The sequence below is a fragment of the Symphodus melops genome (genome assembly GCF_947650265.1).
Source record: "Symphodus melops genome assembly, contig: SUPER_20_unloc_1, whole genome shotgun sequence".
Taxonomy (NCBI): Eukaryota; Metazoa; Chordata; class Actinopteri; order Labriformes; family Labridae; genus Symphodus; species Symphodus melops.
The window spans coordinates 20020-37004 of NW_027636787.1; the positions used below are offsets into that span (position 1 = coordinate 20020).

Below are 16985 nucleotides of genomic sequence, written 5' to 3' on the forward strand. Positions count from 1 at the left end.
TGAGGGCACCCCCACAACTGAGGCAACAAGTGGACCAACTGAGGTCACCCCCACAACTGATCAACCTGGTACAACTGAGGCAACAAGTGGACCAACTGAGGTCACCCCCACAACTGATCAGCCTGGCACAACTGAGGCAACAAGTGGACCAACTGAGGGCACCCCCACAACTGAGGCAACAAGTGGACCAACTGAGGTCACCTCCACAACTGATCAGCCTGGCACAACGGAGGCAACAAGTGGACCAACTGAGGGCACCCCCACAACTGGTCTGACTGGCACAACTGAGTCAACAAGTGGACCAACTGAGGACACCCCCACAACTGATCAGCCTGGCACAACTGATGCAACAAGTGGACCAACTGAGGGCACCCCCACAACTGATCAGCCTGGCACAACAGAGGCAACAAGTGGACCAACTGAGGCTACCCCCACACCTGAGGCAACAAGTGGACCAACTGAGGTCACCCCCACAACTGATCAGCCTGGCACAACTGAGGCAACAAGTGGACCAACTGAGGGCACCCCCACAACTGATCAGCCTGGCACAACTGAGGCAACAAGTGGACAAACTGAGGGCACCCAAACAACTGAGGCAACAAGTGGACCAACTGAGGGCACCCCCACAACTGATCAGCCTGGCACAACTGAGGCAACAAGTGGACCAACTGAGGTCACCCCCACAACTGATCAGCCTGGCACAACTGAGGCAACAAGTGGACCAACTGAGGTCACCCCCACAACTGATCAGCCTGGCACAACGGAGGCAACAAGTGGACCAACTGAGGGCACCCCCACAACTGGTCTGACTGGCACAACTGAGTCAACAAGTGGACCAACTGAGGGCACTCCCAGAACTGATCAGCCTGGCACAACTGATGCAACAAGTGGACCAACTGAGGGCACCCCCACAACTGATCAGCCTGGCACAACTGAGTTAACAAGTGGACCAACTGAGGGCACCCAAACAACTGAGGCAACAAGTGGACCAACTGAGGGCACCCCCACAACTGATCAGCCTGGCACAACTGAGGCAACAAGTGGACCAACTGAGGTCACCCCCACAACTGATCAGCCTGGCACAACTGAGGCAACAAGTGGACCAACTGAGGGCACCCCCACAACTGGTCTGACTGGCACAACTGATGCAACAAGTGGACCAACTGAGGGCACCCCCACAACTGATCAGCCTGGCACAACTGAGGCAACAAGTGGACCACCTGAGGGCACACCCACAACTGATCAGCCTGGCACAACTGAGGCAACAAGTGGACCAACTGAGGGCACCCCCACAACTGAGGCAACAAGTGGACCACCTGAGGGCACACCCACAACTGATCAGCCTGGCACAACGGAGACAACAAGTGGACCAACTGAGGGCACCCCCACAACTGGTCTGACTGGCACAACTGAGTCAACAAGTGGACCAACTGAGGACACCCCCACAACTGATCAGCCTGGCACAACTGATGCAACAAGTGGACCAACTGAGGGCACCCCCACAACTGATCAGCCTGGCACAACTGAGGCAACAAGTGGACCAACTGAGGCTACCCCCACACCTGAGGCAACAAGTGGACCAACTGAGGTCACCCCCACAACTGATCAGCCTGGCACAACCGAGTTAACAAGTGGACCAACTGAGGGCACCCCCACAACTGGTCTGACTGGCACAACTGATGCAACAAGTGAACCAACTGAGGGCACCCAAACAACTGAGGCAACAAGTGGACCAACTGAGGGCACCCCCACAACTGATCAGCCTGGCACAACTGAGGCAACAAGTGGACCAACTGAGGTCACCCCCACAACTGATCAGCCTGGCACAACTGAGGCAACAAGTGGACCAACTGAGGTCACCCCCACAACTGATCAGCCTGGCACAACTGAGGCAACAAGTGGACCAACTGAGGGCACCCCCACAACTGGTCTGACTGGCACAACTGATGCAACAAGTGGACCAACTGAGGGCACCCCCACAACTGATCAGCCTGGCACAACTGAGGCAACAAGTGGACCACCTGAGGGCACCCCCACAACTGAGGCAACAAGTGGACCAACTGAGGTCACCCCCACAACTGATCAACCTGGCACAACTGAGGCAACAAGTGGACCAACTGAGGGCACCACCACAACTGATCAGCCTGGCACAACTGAGGCAACAAGTGGACCAACTGAGGGCACCCCCACAACTGAGGCAACAAGTGGACCAACTGAGGTCACCCCCACAACTGATCAGCCTGGCACAACTGAGGCAACAAGTGGACCAACTGAGGGCACCCCCACAACTGAGGCAACAAGTGGACCAACTGAGGTCACCCCCACAACTGATCAGCCTGGCACAACTGAGGCAACAAGTGGACCAACTGAGGGCACCCCCACAACTGATCAGCCTGGCACAACTGAGGTAACAAGTGGACCAACTGAGGTAACCCCCAGAACTGATCAGCCTGGCACAACTGATGCAACAAGTGGACCAACTGAGGGCACCACCACAACTGATGCAACAAGTGGACCAACTGAGGTCACCCCCACAACTGATCAGCCTGGCACAACTGAGGCAACAAGTGGACCAACTGAGGGCACCCCCACAACTGAGGCAACAAGTGGACCAACTGAGGTCACCCCCACAACTGATCAGCCTGGCACAACTGAGGCAACAAGTGGACCAACTGAGGGCACCCCCACAACTGATCAGCCTGGCACAACTGAGGCAACAAGTGGACCACCTGAGGGCACCCCCACATCTGATCAGCCTGGCACAACTGAGGCAACAAGTGGACCAACTGAGGGCACCCCCACAACTGGTCTGACTGGCACAACTGAGTCAACAAGTGGACCAACTGATGGCACCCCCACAACTGATCAGCCTGGCACAACTGATGCAACAAGTGGACCAACTGAGGGCACCACCACAACTGATCAACCTGGCACAACTGAGGCAACAAGTGGACCAACTGAGGTCACCCCCACAACTGAGGCAACAAGTGGACCAACTGAGGTCACCCCCACAACTGATCAGCCTGGCACAACTGAGGCAACAAGTGGACCAACTGAGGTCACCCCCACAACTGATCAGCCTGGCACAACTGAGGCAACAAGTGGACCAACTGAGGGCACCCCCACAACTGAGGCAACAAGTGGACCAACTGAGGTCACCCCCACAACTGATCAGCCTGGCACAACTGAGGCAACAAGTGGACCAACTGAGGGCACCCCCACAACTGAGGCAACAAGTGGACCAACTGAGGGCACCCCCACAACTGATCAGCCTGGCACAACTGAGGCAACAAGTGGACCAACTGAGGGCACCCCCACAACTGAGGCAACAACTGGACCAACTGAAGGCACCCCCACAACTGATGCAACAAGTGGACCAACTGAGGGCACCCCCACAACTGAGGCAACAAGTGGACCAACTGAGGGCACCTCCACAACTGAGGCAACAAGTGGACCAACTGAGGGCACCCCCACAACTGATGCAACAACTGGACCAACTGAAGGCACCCCCACAACTGAGGCAACAAGTGGACCAACTGAGGGCACCCCCACAACTGAGGCAACAACTGGACCAACTGAGGGTACCCCCACAACTGATCAGCCTGGCACAACTGAGGCAACAAGTGGACCAACTGAGGGCACCCCCACAACTGATCAGCCTGGCACAACTGAGGCAACAAGTGGACCAACTGAGGTAACCCCAAGAACTGATCAGCCTGGCACAACTGATGCAACAAGTGGACCAACTGAGGGCACCACCACAACTGATGCAACAAGTGGACCAACTGAGGCAACAAGTGGACCAACTGAGGGCACTTCCACAACTGATCAGCCTGGCACAACTGAGGCAACAAGTGGACCAACTGAGGGCACCCCCACAACTGATCAGCCTGGCACAACTGATGCAACAAGTGGACCAACTGAGGGCACCACCACAACTGATGCAACAAGTGGACCAACTGAGGTCACCCCCACAACTGATCAGCCTGGCATTACTGAGGCAACAAGTGGACCAACTGAGGTCACCCCCACAACTGATCAGCCTGGCACAACTGAGGCAACAAGTGGACCAACTGAGGTCACCCCCACAACTGATCAGCCTGGCACAACTGAGGCAACAAGTGGACCAACTGAGGTCACCCCCACAACTGATCAGCCTGGCACAACTGAGGCAACAAGTGGACCAACTGAGGGCACCCCCACAACTGAGGCAACAAGTGGACCAACTGAGGTCACCCCCACAACTGATCAGCCTGGCACAACTGAGGCAACAAGTGGACCAACTGAGGGCACCCCCACAACTCAGGCAACAAGTGGACCAACTGAGGGCACCCCCACAACTGATCAGCCTGGCACAACTGAGGCAACAAGTGGACCAACTGAGGGCACCCCCACAACTGAGGCAACAACTGGACCAACTGAAGGCACCCCCACAACTGATGCAACAAGTGGACCAACTGAGGGCACCCCCACAACTGAGGCAACAACTGGACCAACTGAGGGCACCTCCACAACTGAGGCAACAAGTGGACCAACTGAGGGCACCCCCACAACTGAGGCAACAACTGGACCAACTGAAGGCACCCCCACAACTGAGGCAACAACTGGACCAACTGAAGGCACCCGCACAACTGAGGCAACAACTGGACCAACTGAAGGCACCCGCACAACTGAGGCAACAACTGGACCAACTGAGGGTACCCCCACTCCTGATCAGCCTCGTACAAGTGAAGCAACAAGTGGATCAACTGAGGCCACCCCCACAACTGATGCTGTCCTTCCAACTACATCACCCATCATTGCAACAACTCAACCAACCACCAAATCTACCACTCTTAAGCCTGTAGTTTGTATAAACGGAGGAACCCTCAGTGGTCAAATCTGCTTATGTGATGTTGGATTCACTGGAGATTTTTGTCAAGTTGTCGAATCTTCCATTGTGCCAGGTAAATTATTTTTAGATAATTCTGTTTCAACACTTTCATTTTGACTCTCATTATTCACTGACATTTAATGAAACATTTTTGTTCCTCTTCAGAAACAATCAATAGAACAGTTGAGGTTTCTCTGGTGGTCAATGAAGAATATAATGATAAATATGCGGATGAAGACTCATCAGAATACAAAGAATTTGTTGGAAGCTTCACTCGAGAGGTAAGATATATTGATTCAGAATACTATTCAAAACAAGCACAAACAACAAGAGGACATCAGTCTATTTTTATGGAAATACAGAATTATTATTGGACTCATTCCAAATGCTTTTATCAATATATCACATTGTATTTTGTTCTTGTTTGAAATTAAAGGTAAATATAAAAACATTGACCTGAACAATTATCATGTAGATATTGATATTTTCTTGTCACTATTTTCAGATGACGGATTATTACAAAAACATAACAAACTTTAAAGAAGTGGTGGTCATCAGTGTAAGGTGATGTACTTTTATTTTTTATAATCAATTTGAAAACTGTTATTAAAATATCTCATGTTGGTGGCAGATCTTCTTCTCCTTAAGAATGTTTCTCTGTTTCCTTTATAGACCAGGAAGCCCATTGGCCAGATTCTCAACCGACACTGTGGAAGAGGTAGAAAAAAAACAAAAAGAAAAAGAAATAAACAGAAAAAAATGTATATATATATAGATCAATTTATGGAATGTATTTTGCTTTTTTCTTCATATAATTTCAGATACGTTTAAGGGTTGAAGGCAGATCTCTCACACCAAGAGGAGTGGGGTAAATAGAGAATAGAATATCAAATGGCATAAACATGTACTGACTGGATTATTATACTTAGATATGAGAAGTATTTATATCAGGGAGTTTCATCTCAAATACCACACCTGTCTTATCTGGACTTTATCTATCTTTATCAATTGATTGTCAGCTTTTACAGATACTTTATATCATCAAAGGAAAGAACACATCCTGCTGTACTGCTCTGTCTTCCAGCAGTGTCAGACTTATTGCAACTTAAAGTATATATTAGTTTCATCAATATTGAACCAGGAAAACATAAAACAAAGGAAACTGTAGAGAGATCTTAAAACAGATGGAGCGTTCTGATAATCTCAGCAACATTTCATGCCTTGAATTTTTGCATTTCTTTAAACTTCTTTTAAAACTGAAACTGATATTGAATTCTCCCCCCATCAGTGTTAACGTCAAACATGATGTCATCCTGGAGATTCCAAATGACCCTAGTCAAGAGGATCTATATGGCAATAGTACTGCTGAAGTTGAGAAGGCTGCTGGTAACCTTGTTGGTTGCACTGGAGGTAAGAGAGAACATTTGCAATCATGTGTGCACATGAAAACATGACATGAGACCAACGTTCAGAAAAATATAACAATTATTTAAGAGGATGTAGAGCTTGTGATAAGGACAAGAAAAGCTGAAGTCCAACTGGTCTCTTTAGCTCCGTTTCCACCGAGTGGTTCGGCAAGCGTTTCCATAGACTAATCCCGGGAAAGATTCCCAAATAACCGACCCGTACCGTCCCACTTTTTGGGACCCTTCATTTGGGGCGCCAAGAATGTCGAGCTGACCCGAAATGGTGGAGCTAAACACTGCAGTCCGCTGATTGGTTGAAAGAATGGTCACTTCCTGTGTGGCAACAGTAAACAAAACAGGGCATGAAGACCATCACAGGCTGCAAAAAGAAAAACAACAACGCAGAAGACGGGGACCCTGAGAGAGCAAACCAGCTCAACTTGTTTTTCAACAGGTTCGACAGCCCCGTCGCTGCAGCGAGTGCCTGTCCCCCCAGCACCCCTCCACACACCCCCTCCCCCCCTCTCACTCCCCCCAACACCTCCACCAGAACAGATACAACCTCCAGTGACAATCCATCCCCCCTCCCCCCCCCCCATCACCAGAGACCAGGTGAGCAAGGAGCTGAAGAGACTCCGCCCCAGGAAGGCAGCAGGCCCAGACAAGGTGTGTCCCAGGATGCTAAAGGCCTGCTCTGCTGAGCTGGGGGAGCCACTTCAGCACATCTTCAACATGAGCCTGCGGCTCGGGAAGGTTCCTGTGCTCTGGAAGACCTCGTGCCTCACCCCTGTCCCCAAGAAGAAGAACCCCAGTGAGCCAGGCGACTTCAGACCAATCGCTCTGACATCCCACGTTATGAAGACCTTTGAACGGCTGCTGCTCCAACACCTCAGACCCCAGGTACAACACGCACAGGATCCACTGCAGTTTGCATACCAGGCAAAGGTGGGCGTGGACGATGCCATCCTCTATCTTCTACACAGGGCTTACTCTCATCTGGACAAAGGGAGCAGCCTGATGAGAATCATGTTCTTTGATTTCTCAAGCGCTTTCGACACCATCCATCCCCTCCTACTGAGAGACAAGCTGACCGAGATGAGGGTGGACTCGCACCTGGTGAGGTGGATCACGGACTACCTCACAGAGAGACCACAGTACGTCAGACTGAAGGACTGCACATCTGACACTGTGGTCAGCAGCACCGGAGCACCACAGGGGACCGTGCTCTCCCCTGTCCTGTTCACCCTGTACACCTCTGACTTCCAGTATAACTCTGAGCTCTGCCACATGCAGAAATACTCGGACGACACTGCGATAGTTGCTTGTGTCAGGGATGGACAGGAGGAGGAGTACAGGAGCCTGATCGAGGACTTTGTGACGTGGTGCAGTGACAACCATCTGCAGCTAAACACCTCCAAGACCAAGGAGATGGTGGTGGACTTCCGAAGGAAGAAACCACATCTAGAACCGGTTTCCATCGGCGGGGTCGACGTGGAGGTGGTCAGGACCTACGGGTACCTGGGGCTGCAGCTGGATGACAAGCTGGACTGGTCGCCTAACATGGACACTACCTGCAGGAAGGGACAGAGCCGTCTGTACTTCCTGAGAAGGCTGGGGTCCTTCAACATCTGCAAAAAGCTGCTGCAGATGTTCCACCAGTCTGTGGTGTCCAGCGTCCTCTTCTACGCCGTGGTGTGCTGGGGAGGAAGCTGCAAGAAGAGGGACGCAGCACGCCTGGACAGACTGGTGAGGAGGGCCGGCTCTGTGGTGGGCACAGAGCTGGACTCACTGGTGACAGTGGTAGAGAGGAGGTCTCTGGACAAAATGCTCTCCATCATGGACAACACACACCACCCTCTGCACAGCACCTTCACCGGGCAGAGGAGCATGTTCAGTGACAGACTGCTGTCACAGTCGTGCTCCACGGACAGACTCAAGAACTCTTTTGTCCCCCTATAGGCCATCAGATTGTACAACACTTCACTGTCACGGCAGGGAAGAAGCGCACGGTGATCCCTGGACTCTTTTTTCACTTTTTTCTCACTCCTCATCTGCACTGCTGACCTCAGAGTCAGCCCCCAATTTGGACACTGTAATGCATATTGATAGTCACTTTACTGAGCACTGGTCACTTTAAAGATAATCACCCTAATCATGTCTGGTTTCATCCTACTGTTGTGTTATGCTACATCTGTAATGGTTGACATGATCACCCTAATTAGGTCAAGTTTCACTCTATTGTCTTCAACACTTAATGCTAATCTGCTCCCCAATAGTTGGGTACTTTAATGATAATCACCCTAAGCACTCCTGGTTTCAGGTTATTGTCTAGGACACTTAATGCAAATCACTGCTCCTTTAAGTTGGTGAGCCAATTTACATTCCTGCATTGACTGTTTAATGACTGTACTCACACCTCTGGCACTACCTCAAACACCTCTGTACATGCACATGTAACTAGTTTCTAGAAGGTCAGCACTTTGTTTCTAAGGCTCTTTAACTGTTTACAGGTCTCTTTTAACCAGCACATGTTTTTCTCTCCTCACAGGTTATGTACATTATGCTATATTAGTTTTAAGTCTAATGCTAATGCTAACTGCACAGGTTTAACCTGTAATTATATTTACTCTTAGTCACATAGGGGCTGCTAAATCTTGTTTGGGGGATTATTGTATACAGAGGGGAGGGGGGACAGCGGGTGTGTATTGTAACTAATGTCTTGTGTCCTGCCTGTCTGTATACTGCTACTGGATGCCTTGAATTTCCCTCGGGATCAATAAAGTATCTATCTATCTATCTATCTATCTATCTATCTATCTATCTATCTATCTAAAACCCCAGCGTGTTTAAACAGCTGATTGTTTGCATGTGTATTTGTCCTCGCCACACACAGCCTTCTCTGAAACAAAGCTGGATTGAGTTCTTGTAATAAAGAGTCACATGACAGTGACAGAGGAGATGACCTGCTGGATGTCTCCAGCGTTGGTTTTGTATGTGTCGCGTTTTTCTCCTTCATAGATTTTCTTTCTTAGCGGTTAGCGGTTAGCCGCTATCATATGACGCTATACGTAGCAGCTGCTATCGGCATCCGGCTTACATGCCACCTACCAAATAGGGCACGGGTGGCTGTGAAAACGCAAACGGGAATCAGGCTGTACTGATCCATACTGGACTGCTGTGTGGAAACGGGGCTTTTGACTCTAAATGCATCATTTACTAAAAGAATGTGATGTTGCACTAAAGTAGACTTCAAACAAGAGACTGAGACCATGAAGTCATGAGGAAAAGGTTTACTGTGGGAATAAATCACTGAACTAGTAGAAACATTTTATCATAGACTTCTACACAATTTAAATTCAGTTTACAACCGGTGGAGACGCCTCCTCTGTCTTTTCAGGAACACCATTAGATAGTAGGAAAAACCGGAAAACTTGTTGGTGCTGTGACACGAGCTTGGCTAAATAAGCAGCTAATACAAAGAGATGTAAAGAAAAGTCATTTTAAATATACATTTTTTTTCAGTCATCAGTTTTGAATTCATCCAAGTTATCTTTGTTTTCTTTCATTTTCAGACTGTCCGGGTTTTAATGTCACAGTGGAGCCAACAGTGACGCCTACAGAACCAGACCTTCAATGTCAGTACCACCATAACTCCTGTTTACTGTGTGTGTGTGTGTGTGTGTGTGTGTGTGTGTGTGTGTGTGTGTGTGTGTGTGTGTGTGTGTGTGTGTGTGTGTGTGTGTGTGTGTGTGTGTGTGTGTGTGTGTGTGTGTGTGTGTGTGTGTGTGTGTGAAGATAGTATGTGTGTAAGTGTATAAGGGAAGGACTCAAACGATGTGTTTACAAATTAATTGTTTTTAGGAACATCATTTTAGGTTGAGAATCTTCTTTATAATTAGACTAAACGTGACGTAATTTTAATTTTAATTTGGAAAGTGATTTTAATGTTCAGGCTCTAAAACACACAAAAAAACATTTGTTACAGACAGTTTGTAGTTTAGTTTTTGAGCCTCTTATTTGATTTGAACATGAAAAAAAAGAAAAACGCTCAGCCAGGAACTGGCTAACAGAATTAGCAATGCAAACATCCCCATATGTACTCGTACATTTAGACATGTTTTCCCAAACTTAAACTCACCTGGTCTGCTGCCCTGACCCATCGTTATCAAGAGTGGATGTTCTGATCCAGTGATGCTGCATGACGCGCTCTTTATGTCTCAGTTCATGGGACATGTCCCTCTGCTGCCTCCTTCTGGTTGGTGGTGTGTAATGTCATTTTTCCAGCGCCCATCGAAGCTCCTATATCTGAAAATGAGCAAATTATTATGCAGGTAAATGGCGGCCCACTCAAGACCAGAAACATGTCACCAATCAGTAACTGTGGACACGCAGAATAGTTTTAAATCTGTGTTTTTATTGCAAATTATAGTTTTTATTTTATCGCCACACAATATTAGCTTAGCAGTTTAGCCAATTTTAAAAATCGTATCCAGTGAAAATCTTTTATTCTCCCTGTGGGAAGTGGTCGACTTGCTCTAGCGCCCTCTATTGACCTGCCTCCACTGCTTCAGATATTGATAAATAGACTGGTGTAGTTTTGAGTCCTAAAACCAGGAAGTGAGTTAGCATTTTAGCGCCATGGGTTCCAAACTCTAAAAGCTAATGTGTATTTTGAATGTGTTTGTGTTTAGACTGAAATAAGGTCTGTGGTTAACACAAGCTGAAGAGATGTTGATGTTTTGTTAGACAAGATAAACTACGTTAGCTAAGACCCCGACTTCTGAATTTTAAAGTTTTTATGCAAACTTTAAACAGCGGTTGCTAACGAGTAGCTAACTGAAACTACAGTGGTTGTCATGGAGACATTAAACGTCATCACGCCGGGAACTCTCTCCCTAATCCTCCTTACAGCCTCTAGTCATGTTTTTCAGTGTTCCTGTAAATATTAGGTTAATAAACAACTTATTAAGCTAACGTTTAGCTAGCTTGTCAAATCCGCTGATTAGATCGATGAAGCATAACGGTTGTGACGTCATTATAAATCGACTGTGGTGTAGTTAGGTTGTAGCATAACGTTAGCTTTTTATTTCTCTGGGCTGCATTAACTCTTCAAACTTCATATAAATGATGTTCATCTGTAAAGATTATCCTGCAGCATCAGAAACGTGTGTTTGACACACAGATTATTTTCTGCAATGATCCAAAATCCAATGCAAAATTCATTCCATTTTTTCGGGTTGGCCTACAAAAATCCGCCATTACTTTACCAGTCTATTGCATTTTATAATAAAAAGAGGTAACTTAAACAGTGTTATTTCTTTAACGTATCCTGCTGGTGTTACACAGAAGCTATAACTGTTTTTGCATGCACACTGCTTGTCCCTTTGAGTGTGTTCATCCTCTTCTTCTTCTTCCTGTCTTTCACCAGTGTTCTGTAATCAGGATTCAGGCGTGACGGATTTCTACCAGAATGTAACGGTTGATGATAAGCTTACCTGCGTGACTGCCTGTGATCCGAACCATGACAAATATAAAAGATGCTACAACAAGGGGGTGTGCAAAGCGTTTGTAAACACCGGACCCCTCTGCGAGTAAGATTTGATCTGCTGTCACACAGTCCTGTTTCTGTCTCCCGCTGCTGCATTGATTCATGTTGCTGTGTTTATTTTTACGTCTTCAAAGTCGGATAAAATCTGTTAAATGGATAATACTTTCAGCATTGAGCAGTTTGATTTTAACAGACTTTAAATAACTGATGAGGAGCGTGTTGTCGCTTCGTTAGCATGGTTAGCTATCCCAAGACGCTTTGAGCAGCACCCTACTGTTTAGTTTTAACATGGAGATTTTCCATTAAAATATATTTTTGGACTTTTATAATATTGAAATGAACATGAGCAGTGTTGGACATTTTGATCACATGATCTGAATATCTTTCTAATCTGTTTGATCATGTTTATTTTGAATGGGAGTTTAAACTGTCCGTCTCTGCAGTTTAACCTTGTTCTCCTTCCTGTTTCAGGTGTGCAGATGTGTCCTCCACCTGGTACCTGGGCAAGGACTGCAGAATGCCCATACAGAGGACGCCCTTCTTTGTCGGGCTGAGTGTGACGCTCACTGTTCTCTTGGTGCTCGTGGGAGTCCTGGCGGCGTTCATGTTAAGGAACAAACACAGTCAGAAGAGGTGAGACTCTCGCCGGTGATCAAATATTCCTTTCAGATGTTGATGTTTCAGAAGTTGCATTTCAGTTTTCTGCATTTCAACACATTTTCTGCGAGGAATTAGTGTTTTTTCACCGTGCAGGATAAATGTTTATTCTGTGTGATAAATCTGCTTCTCTGCTGTGTCTGCAGAAGCAAAGACATAAAAGAGCAGCTGGTGAATCAGTGGCTGGACGAGGACTTTGAGTGGTCCAGATCAAACATTCACAGTGATGGTAATGTATTTATAACACACACACACACACACACACACACACTCTGTCTGTGTTTTGTTGCAGCAGCTGGTAGAATTCGGTTTCTACTTGCAGATTTTTTGGGATATCATATAAATGAAGTGTTGGCCCCATAAGAACAGAAAGGATTCTGTATATTTGAACTGAGGACTTTGGAAATGCAAATGTTGGTTGTGACTATCCTTTTAGTTTAAACTGAAGAAAATGATGGAGAGTGCTCCGAGGCGTGTTGTAGTGCTTTGTGGACTCACAGAGGCAGGGCTGAAGTTCACTGATCTAATCTACATGTTATCATAATGCAGTAAAAAGGGACAGCAGACAGAAACCAGTGTATGGAAACAGTTTCAAACTACTGACTAATAAAGGTTAAAGTGTTGTTTTAATCCCAACAGGTTCAGATTGTGTGTGACGACATGATCATCCCTACAGAGGAACCACAAACAACTGTTGCTATATTATTAATGACACGATGAAGGTGATTTACTCTGCACGTGCTCTGTCAATGAACCCTTTCTCTTCTTCTACTTTTAGATGTTTACGGAAACCCCACATTCACTCCGGCCGAAGCGTCCATTCACTTAAAGGACTTGAGTGCTGACAGCCGATCTCTAGCTTCCAACGTGCCGACCCGTCCGTCTTCACAGATGGACTCCAGACAGGCAGCGGACATGTTCCCCCCGTCACGGCCAGCTCACAGACACATTACTCCATCTAATATCGCTGGATACTCACAGTCTGCTGGTCCAGCTGCTCAGCTGAGAAACTCAGCCAACCAGCCGGTCAGCCTTTACGTCCACTCCAACACACTATCTTTAGTTTTGAGTGATAAGATTAGTTTGAACAAATAACATGTCATGGGAAGAATCTCCATCCTTCTTTTACTGATACCATAACATCATGTTTATGTCTCTTTCCTTCTTGCTCTGCACAGATGAGGATCAACAGGCCTCAGATCAGGACATCCTGGGACGTCTGAGGGGTACACCAAGAAGAAAATATACCTGTAAACAACAAAGATTTATTTTTGTCCCCGACAAAGATGAATGAAAGAGAAACCAAGAAAAGATGAAAGATGCTTGGCTGTGGTCAAAACACAACATCACAGTGTAGATCTCATCCGAGCTGCAGGGAATCTGCAGAACTGACCATTATTTATTTTTCACATATTCAAAATGATGGAAGACAGGTTGATATTTTCAGTTGCTCAGTGCTCACATTGGATTAATAATATTTGATGTTAAAATGTGTTCAAGTCGACCACCGAGAGGAAGTTATAAGGTGTTTCTAATAAATTCTTTATTTGTAGTATCGTTTGGCTAGGGTTAGAATATTGTTATTTATTTTATTTCTATTTATTGGTTTATTGACCGGCTTTGACACCTTCAGATTTAAGATCACTTTTACAAGGGGACCTGGCAGGAATTCAAAGTTACAATAATAAGAAGCAAAGAGGTTGAAGAGGATTTATATACTTAACTGAGCTTTCAGGGACTCAGTATCCCATGGATATCCCATGGATAAATGTCAGAGTCCAAAGAGTCCAAAGAACAAAGGTTCTGATTACTGCTTCAGCTTTAAGACTGCAGCTTGTCTCTCTTCTCTGTCTTGATGTTGAAGATAGGAAACTTTGGTTCCTGCAAACCTTTTGACTGCAGGTTAAGAAATGATTGTGGTGCTGTAAAACAAACCCGACTGACAGACAGCCGACGAGCAGGTCAGGCTAAACTCTCTGAACCAGGTGTTAGTTTCATTTATCCTCTGATTTGATGACTTGGTTATTAAGGTTGTTTATTGCTTTTGATGCACTTTATGTTAATAAAAGTTACTAACTTAAAAGATTCAAGGTTTTTTTTATGATTTATGCAGACTCTACCTCCTGTAGTCCATTTAGAGACTGTAGGTACCAGCAGGTCTGATAACTGCAGACTCTACCTCCTGTAGTTTAGAGACTGTAGGTACCAGCAGGTCTGATAACTGCAGACTCTACCTCCTGTAGTTTAGAGACTGTAGGTACCAGCAGGTCTGATAACTGCAGACTCTACCTCCTGTAGGACATTTAGAGACTGTAGGTACCAGCAGGTCTGATAACTGCAGACTCTACCTCCTGTAGGACATTTAGAGACTGTAGGTACCAGCAGGTCTGATAACTGCAGACTCTACCTCCTGTAGTTTAGAGACTGTAGGTACCAGCAGGTCTGATAACTGCAGACTCTACCTCCTGTAGTTTAGAGACTGTAGGTACCAGCAGGTCTGATAACTGCAGACTCTACCTCCTGTAGTTTAGAGACTGTAGGTACCAGCAGGTCTGATAACTGCAGACTCTACCTCCTGTAGGACATTTAGAGACTGTAGGTACCAGCAGGTCTGATAACTGCAGACTCTACCTCCTGTAGTACATTTAGAGACTGTAGATACCAGCAGGTCTGATAACTGCAGACTCTACCTCCTGTAGTTTAGAGACTGTAGGTACCAGCAGGTCTGATAACTGCAGACTCTACCTCCTGTAGTTTAGAGACTGTAGGTACCAGCAGGTCTGATAACTGCAGACTCTACCTCCTGTAGTTTAGAGACTGTAGGTACCAGCAGGTCTGATAACTGCAGACTCTACCTCCTGTAGTTTAGAGACTGTAGGTACCAGCAGGTCTGATAACTGCAGACTCTACCTCCTGTAGTTTAGAGACTGTAGGTACCAGCAGGTCTGATAACTGCAGACTCTACCACCTGTAGTTTAGAGACTGTAGGTACCAGCAGGTCTGATAACTGCAGACTCTACCTCCTGTAGTACATTTAGAGACTGTAGGTACCAGCAGGTCTGATAACTGCAGACTCTACCTCCTGTAGTTTAGAGACTGTAGGTACCAGCAGGTCTGATAACTGCAGACTCTACCTCCTGTTGGACATTTAGAGACTGTAGGTACCAGCAGGTCTGATAACTGCAGACTCTACCTCCTGTAGTTGAGAGACTGTAGGTACCAGCAGGTCTGATAACTGCAGACTCTACCTCCTGTAGTTTAGAGACTGTAGGTACCAGCAGGTCTGATAACTGCAGACTCTACCTCCTGTAGTTTAGAGACTGTAGGTACCAGCAGGTCTGATAACTGCAGACTCTACCTCCTGTAGTACAGTTAGAGACTGTAGGTACCAGCAGGTCTGATAACTGCAGACTCTACCTCCTGTAGTTTAGAGACTGTAGGTACCAGCAGGTCTGATAACTGCAGACTCTACCTCCTGTAGTTTAGAGACTGTAGGTACCAGCAGGTCTGATAACTGCAGACTCTACCTCCTGCAGTACATATAGAGACTGTAGGTACCAGCAGGTCTGATAACTGCAGACTCTACCTCCTGTAGTTTAGAGACTGTAGGTACCAGCAGGTCTGATAACTGCAGACTCTACCTCCTGTAGTACATTTAGAGACTGTAGGTACCAGCAGGTCTGATAACTGCAGACTCTACCTCCTGTAGTTTAGAGACTGTAGGTACCAGCAGGTCTGATAACTGCAGACTCTACCTCCTGTTGGACATTTAGAGACTGTAGGTACCAGCAGGTCTGATAACTGCAGACTCTACCTCCTGTAGTTGAGAGACTGTAGGTACCAGCAGGTCTGATAACTGCAGACTCTACCTCCTGTAGTTTAGAGACTGTAGGTACCAGCAGGTCTGATAACTGCAGACTCTACCTCCTGTAGTTTAGAGACTGTAGGTACCAGCAGGTCTGATAACTGCAGACTCTACCTCCTGTAGTACAGTTAGAGACTGTAGGTACCAGCAGGTCTGATAACTGCAGACTCTACCTCCTGTAGTTTAGAGACTGTAGGTACCAGCAGGTCTGATAACTGCAGACTCTACCTCCTGTAGTTTAGAGACTGTAGGTACCAGCAGGTCTGATAACTGCAGACTCTACCTCCTGCAGTACATATAGAGACTGTAGGTACCAGCAGGTCTGATAACTGCAGACTCTACCTCCTGTAGTTTAGAGACTGTAGGTACCAGCAGGTCTGATAACTGCAGACTCTACCTCCTGTAGTACATTTAGAGACTGTAGGTACCAGCAGGTCTGATAACTGCAGACTCTACCTCCTGTAGGACATTTAGAGACTGTAGGTACCAGCAGGTCTGATAACTGCAGACTCTACCTCCTGTAGGACATTTAGAGACTGTAGGTACCAGCAGGTCTGATAACTGCAGACTCTACCTCCTGTAGTTTAGAGACTGTAGGTACCAGCAGATCTGATAACTGCAGACTCTACCTCCTGT

At 46.8% G+C, this 16985-nt stretch overlaps 1 protein-coding gene across 1 annotated transcript; it reads left to right on the top strand.

Moving 5' to 3' along the window:
* Positions 1-4691: 4691 nt before the first annotated feature.
* LOC306841982 (uncharacterized protein) lies at positions 4692-13923 on the top strand. The gene is made up of 12 exons (XM_079373376.1): positions 4692-4946; positions 5039-5154; positions 5379-5437; positions 5546-5591; positions 5695-5741; positions 6162-6283; positions 9852-9914; positions 11708-11870; positions 12299-12460; positions 12631-12713; positions 13263-13510; positions 13663-13923. Exons 3-12 carry the CDS (start codon positions 5379-5381, stop codon positions 13705-13707), a joined length of 1038 nt encoding a protein of 345 aa, XP_079229502.1. The 5' UTR covers positions 4692-4946; positions 5039-5154; the 3' UTR covers positions 13708-13923.
* The last annotated feature ends 3062 nt before the right edge of the window (positions 13924-16985 follow it).

Coding starts and splice junctions, on each gene's coding strand:
- LOC306841982 (XM_079373376.1), top strand. CDS start 5,379: ATGACGGATTATTACAAAAACATAACAAACTTTAAAGAAGTGGTGGTC. Junction 5,592..5,694: donor CAACCGACACTGTGGAAGAG/GTAGAAAAAAAA, acceptor ATATAATTTCAG/ATACGTTTAAGGGTTGAAGG. Junction 5,742..6,161: donor CTCACACCAAGAGGAGTGGG/GTAAATAGAGAA, acceptor TCCCCCCATCAG/TGTTAACGTCAAACATGATG.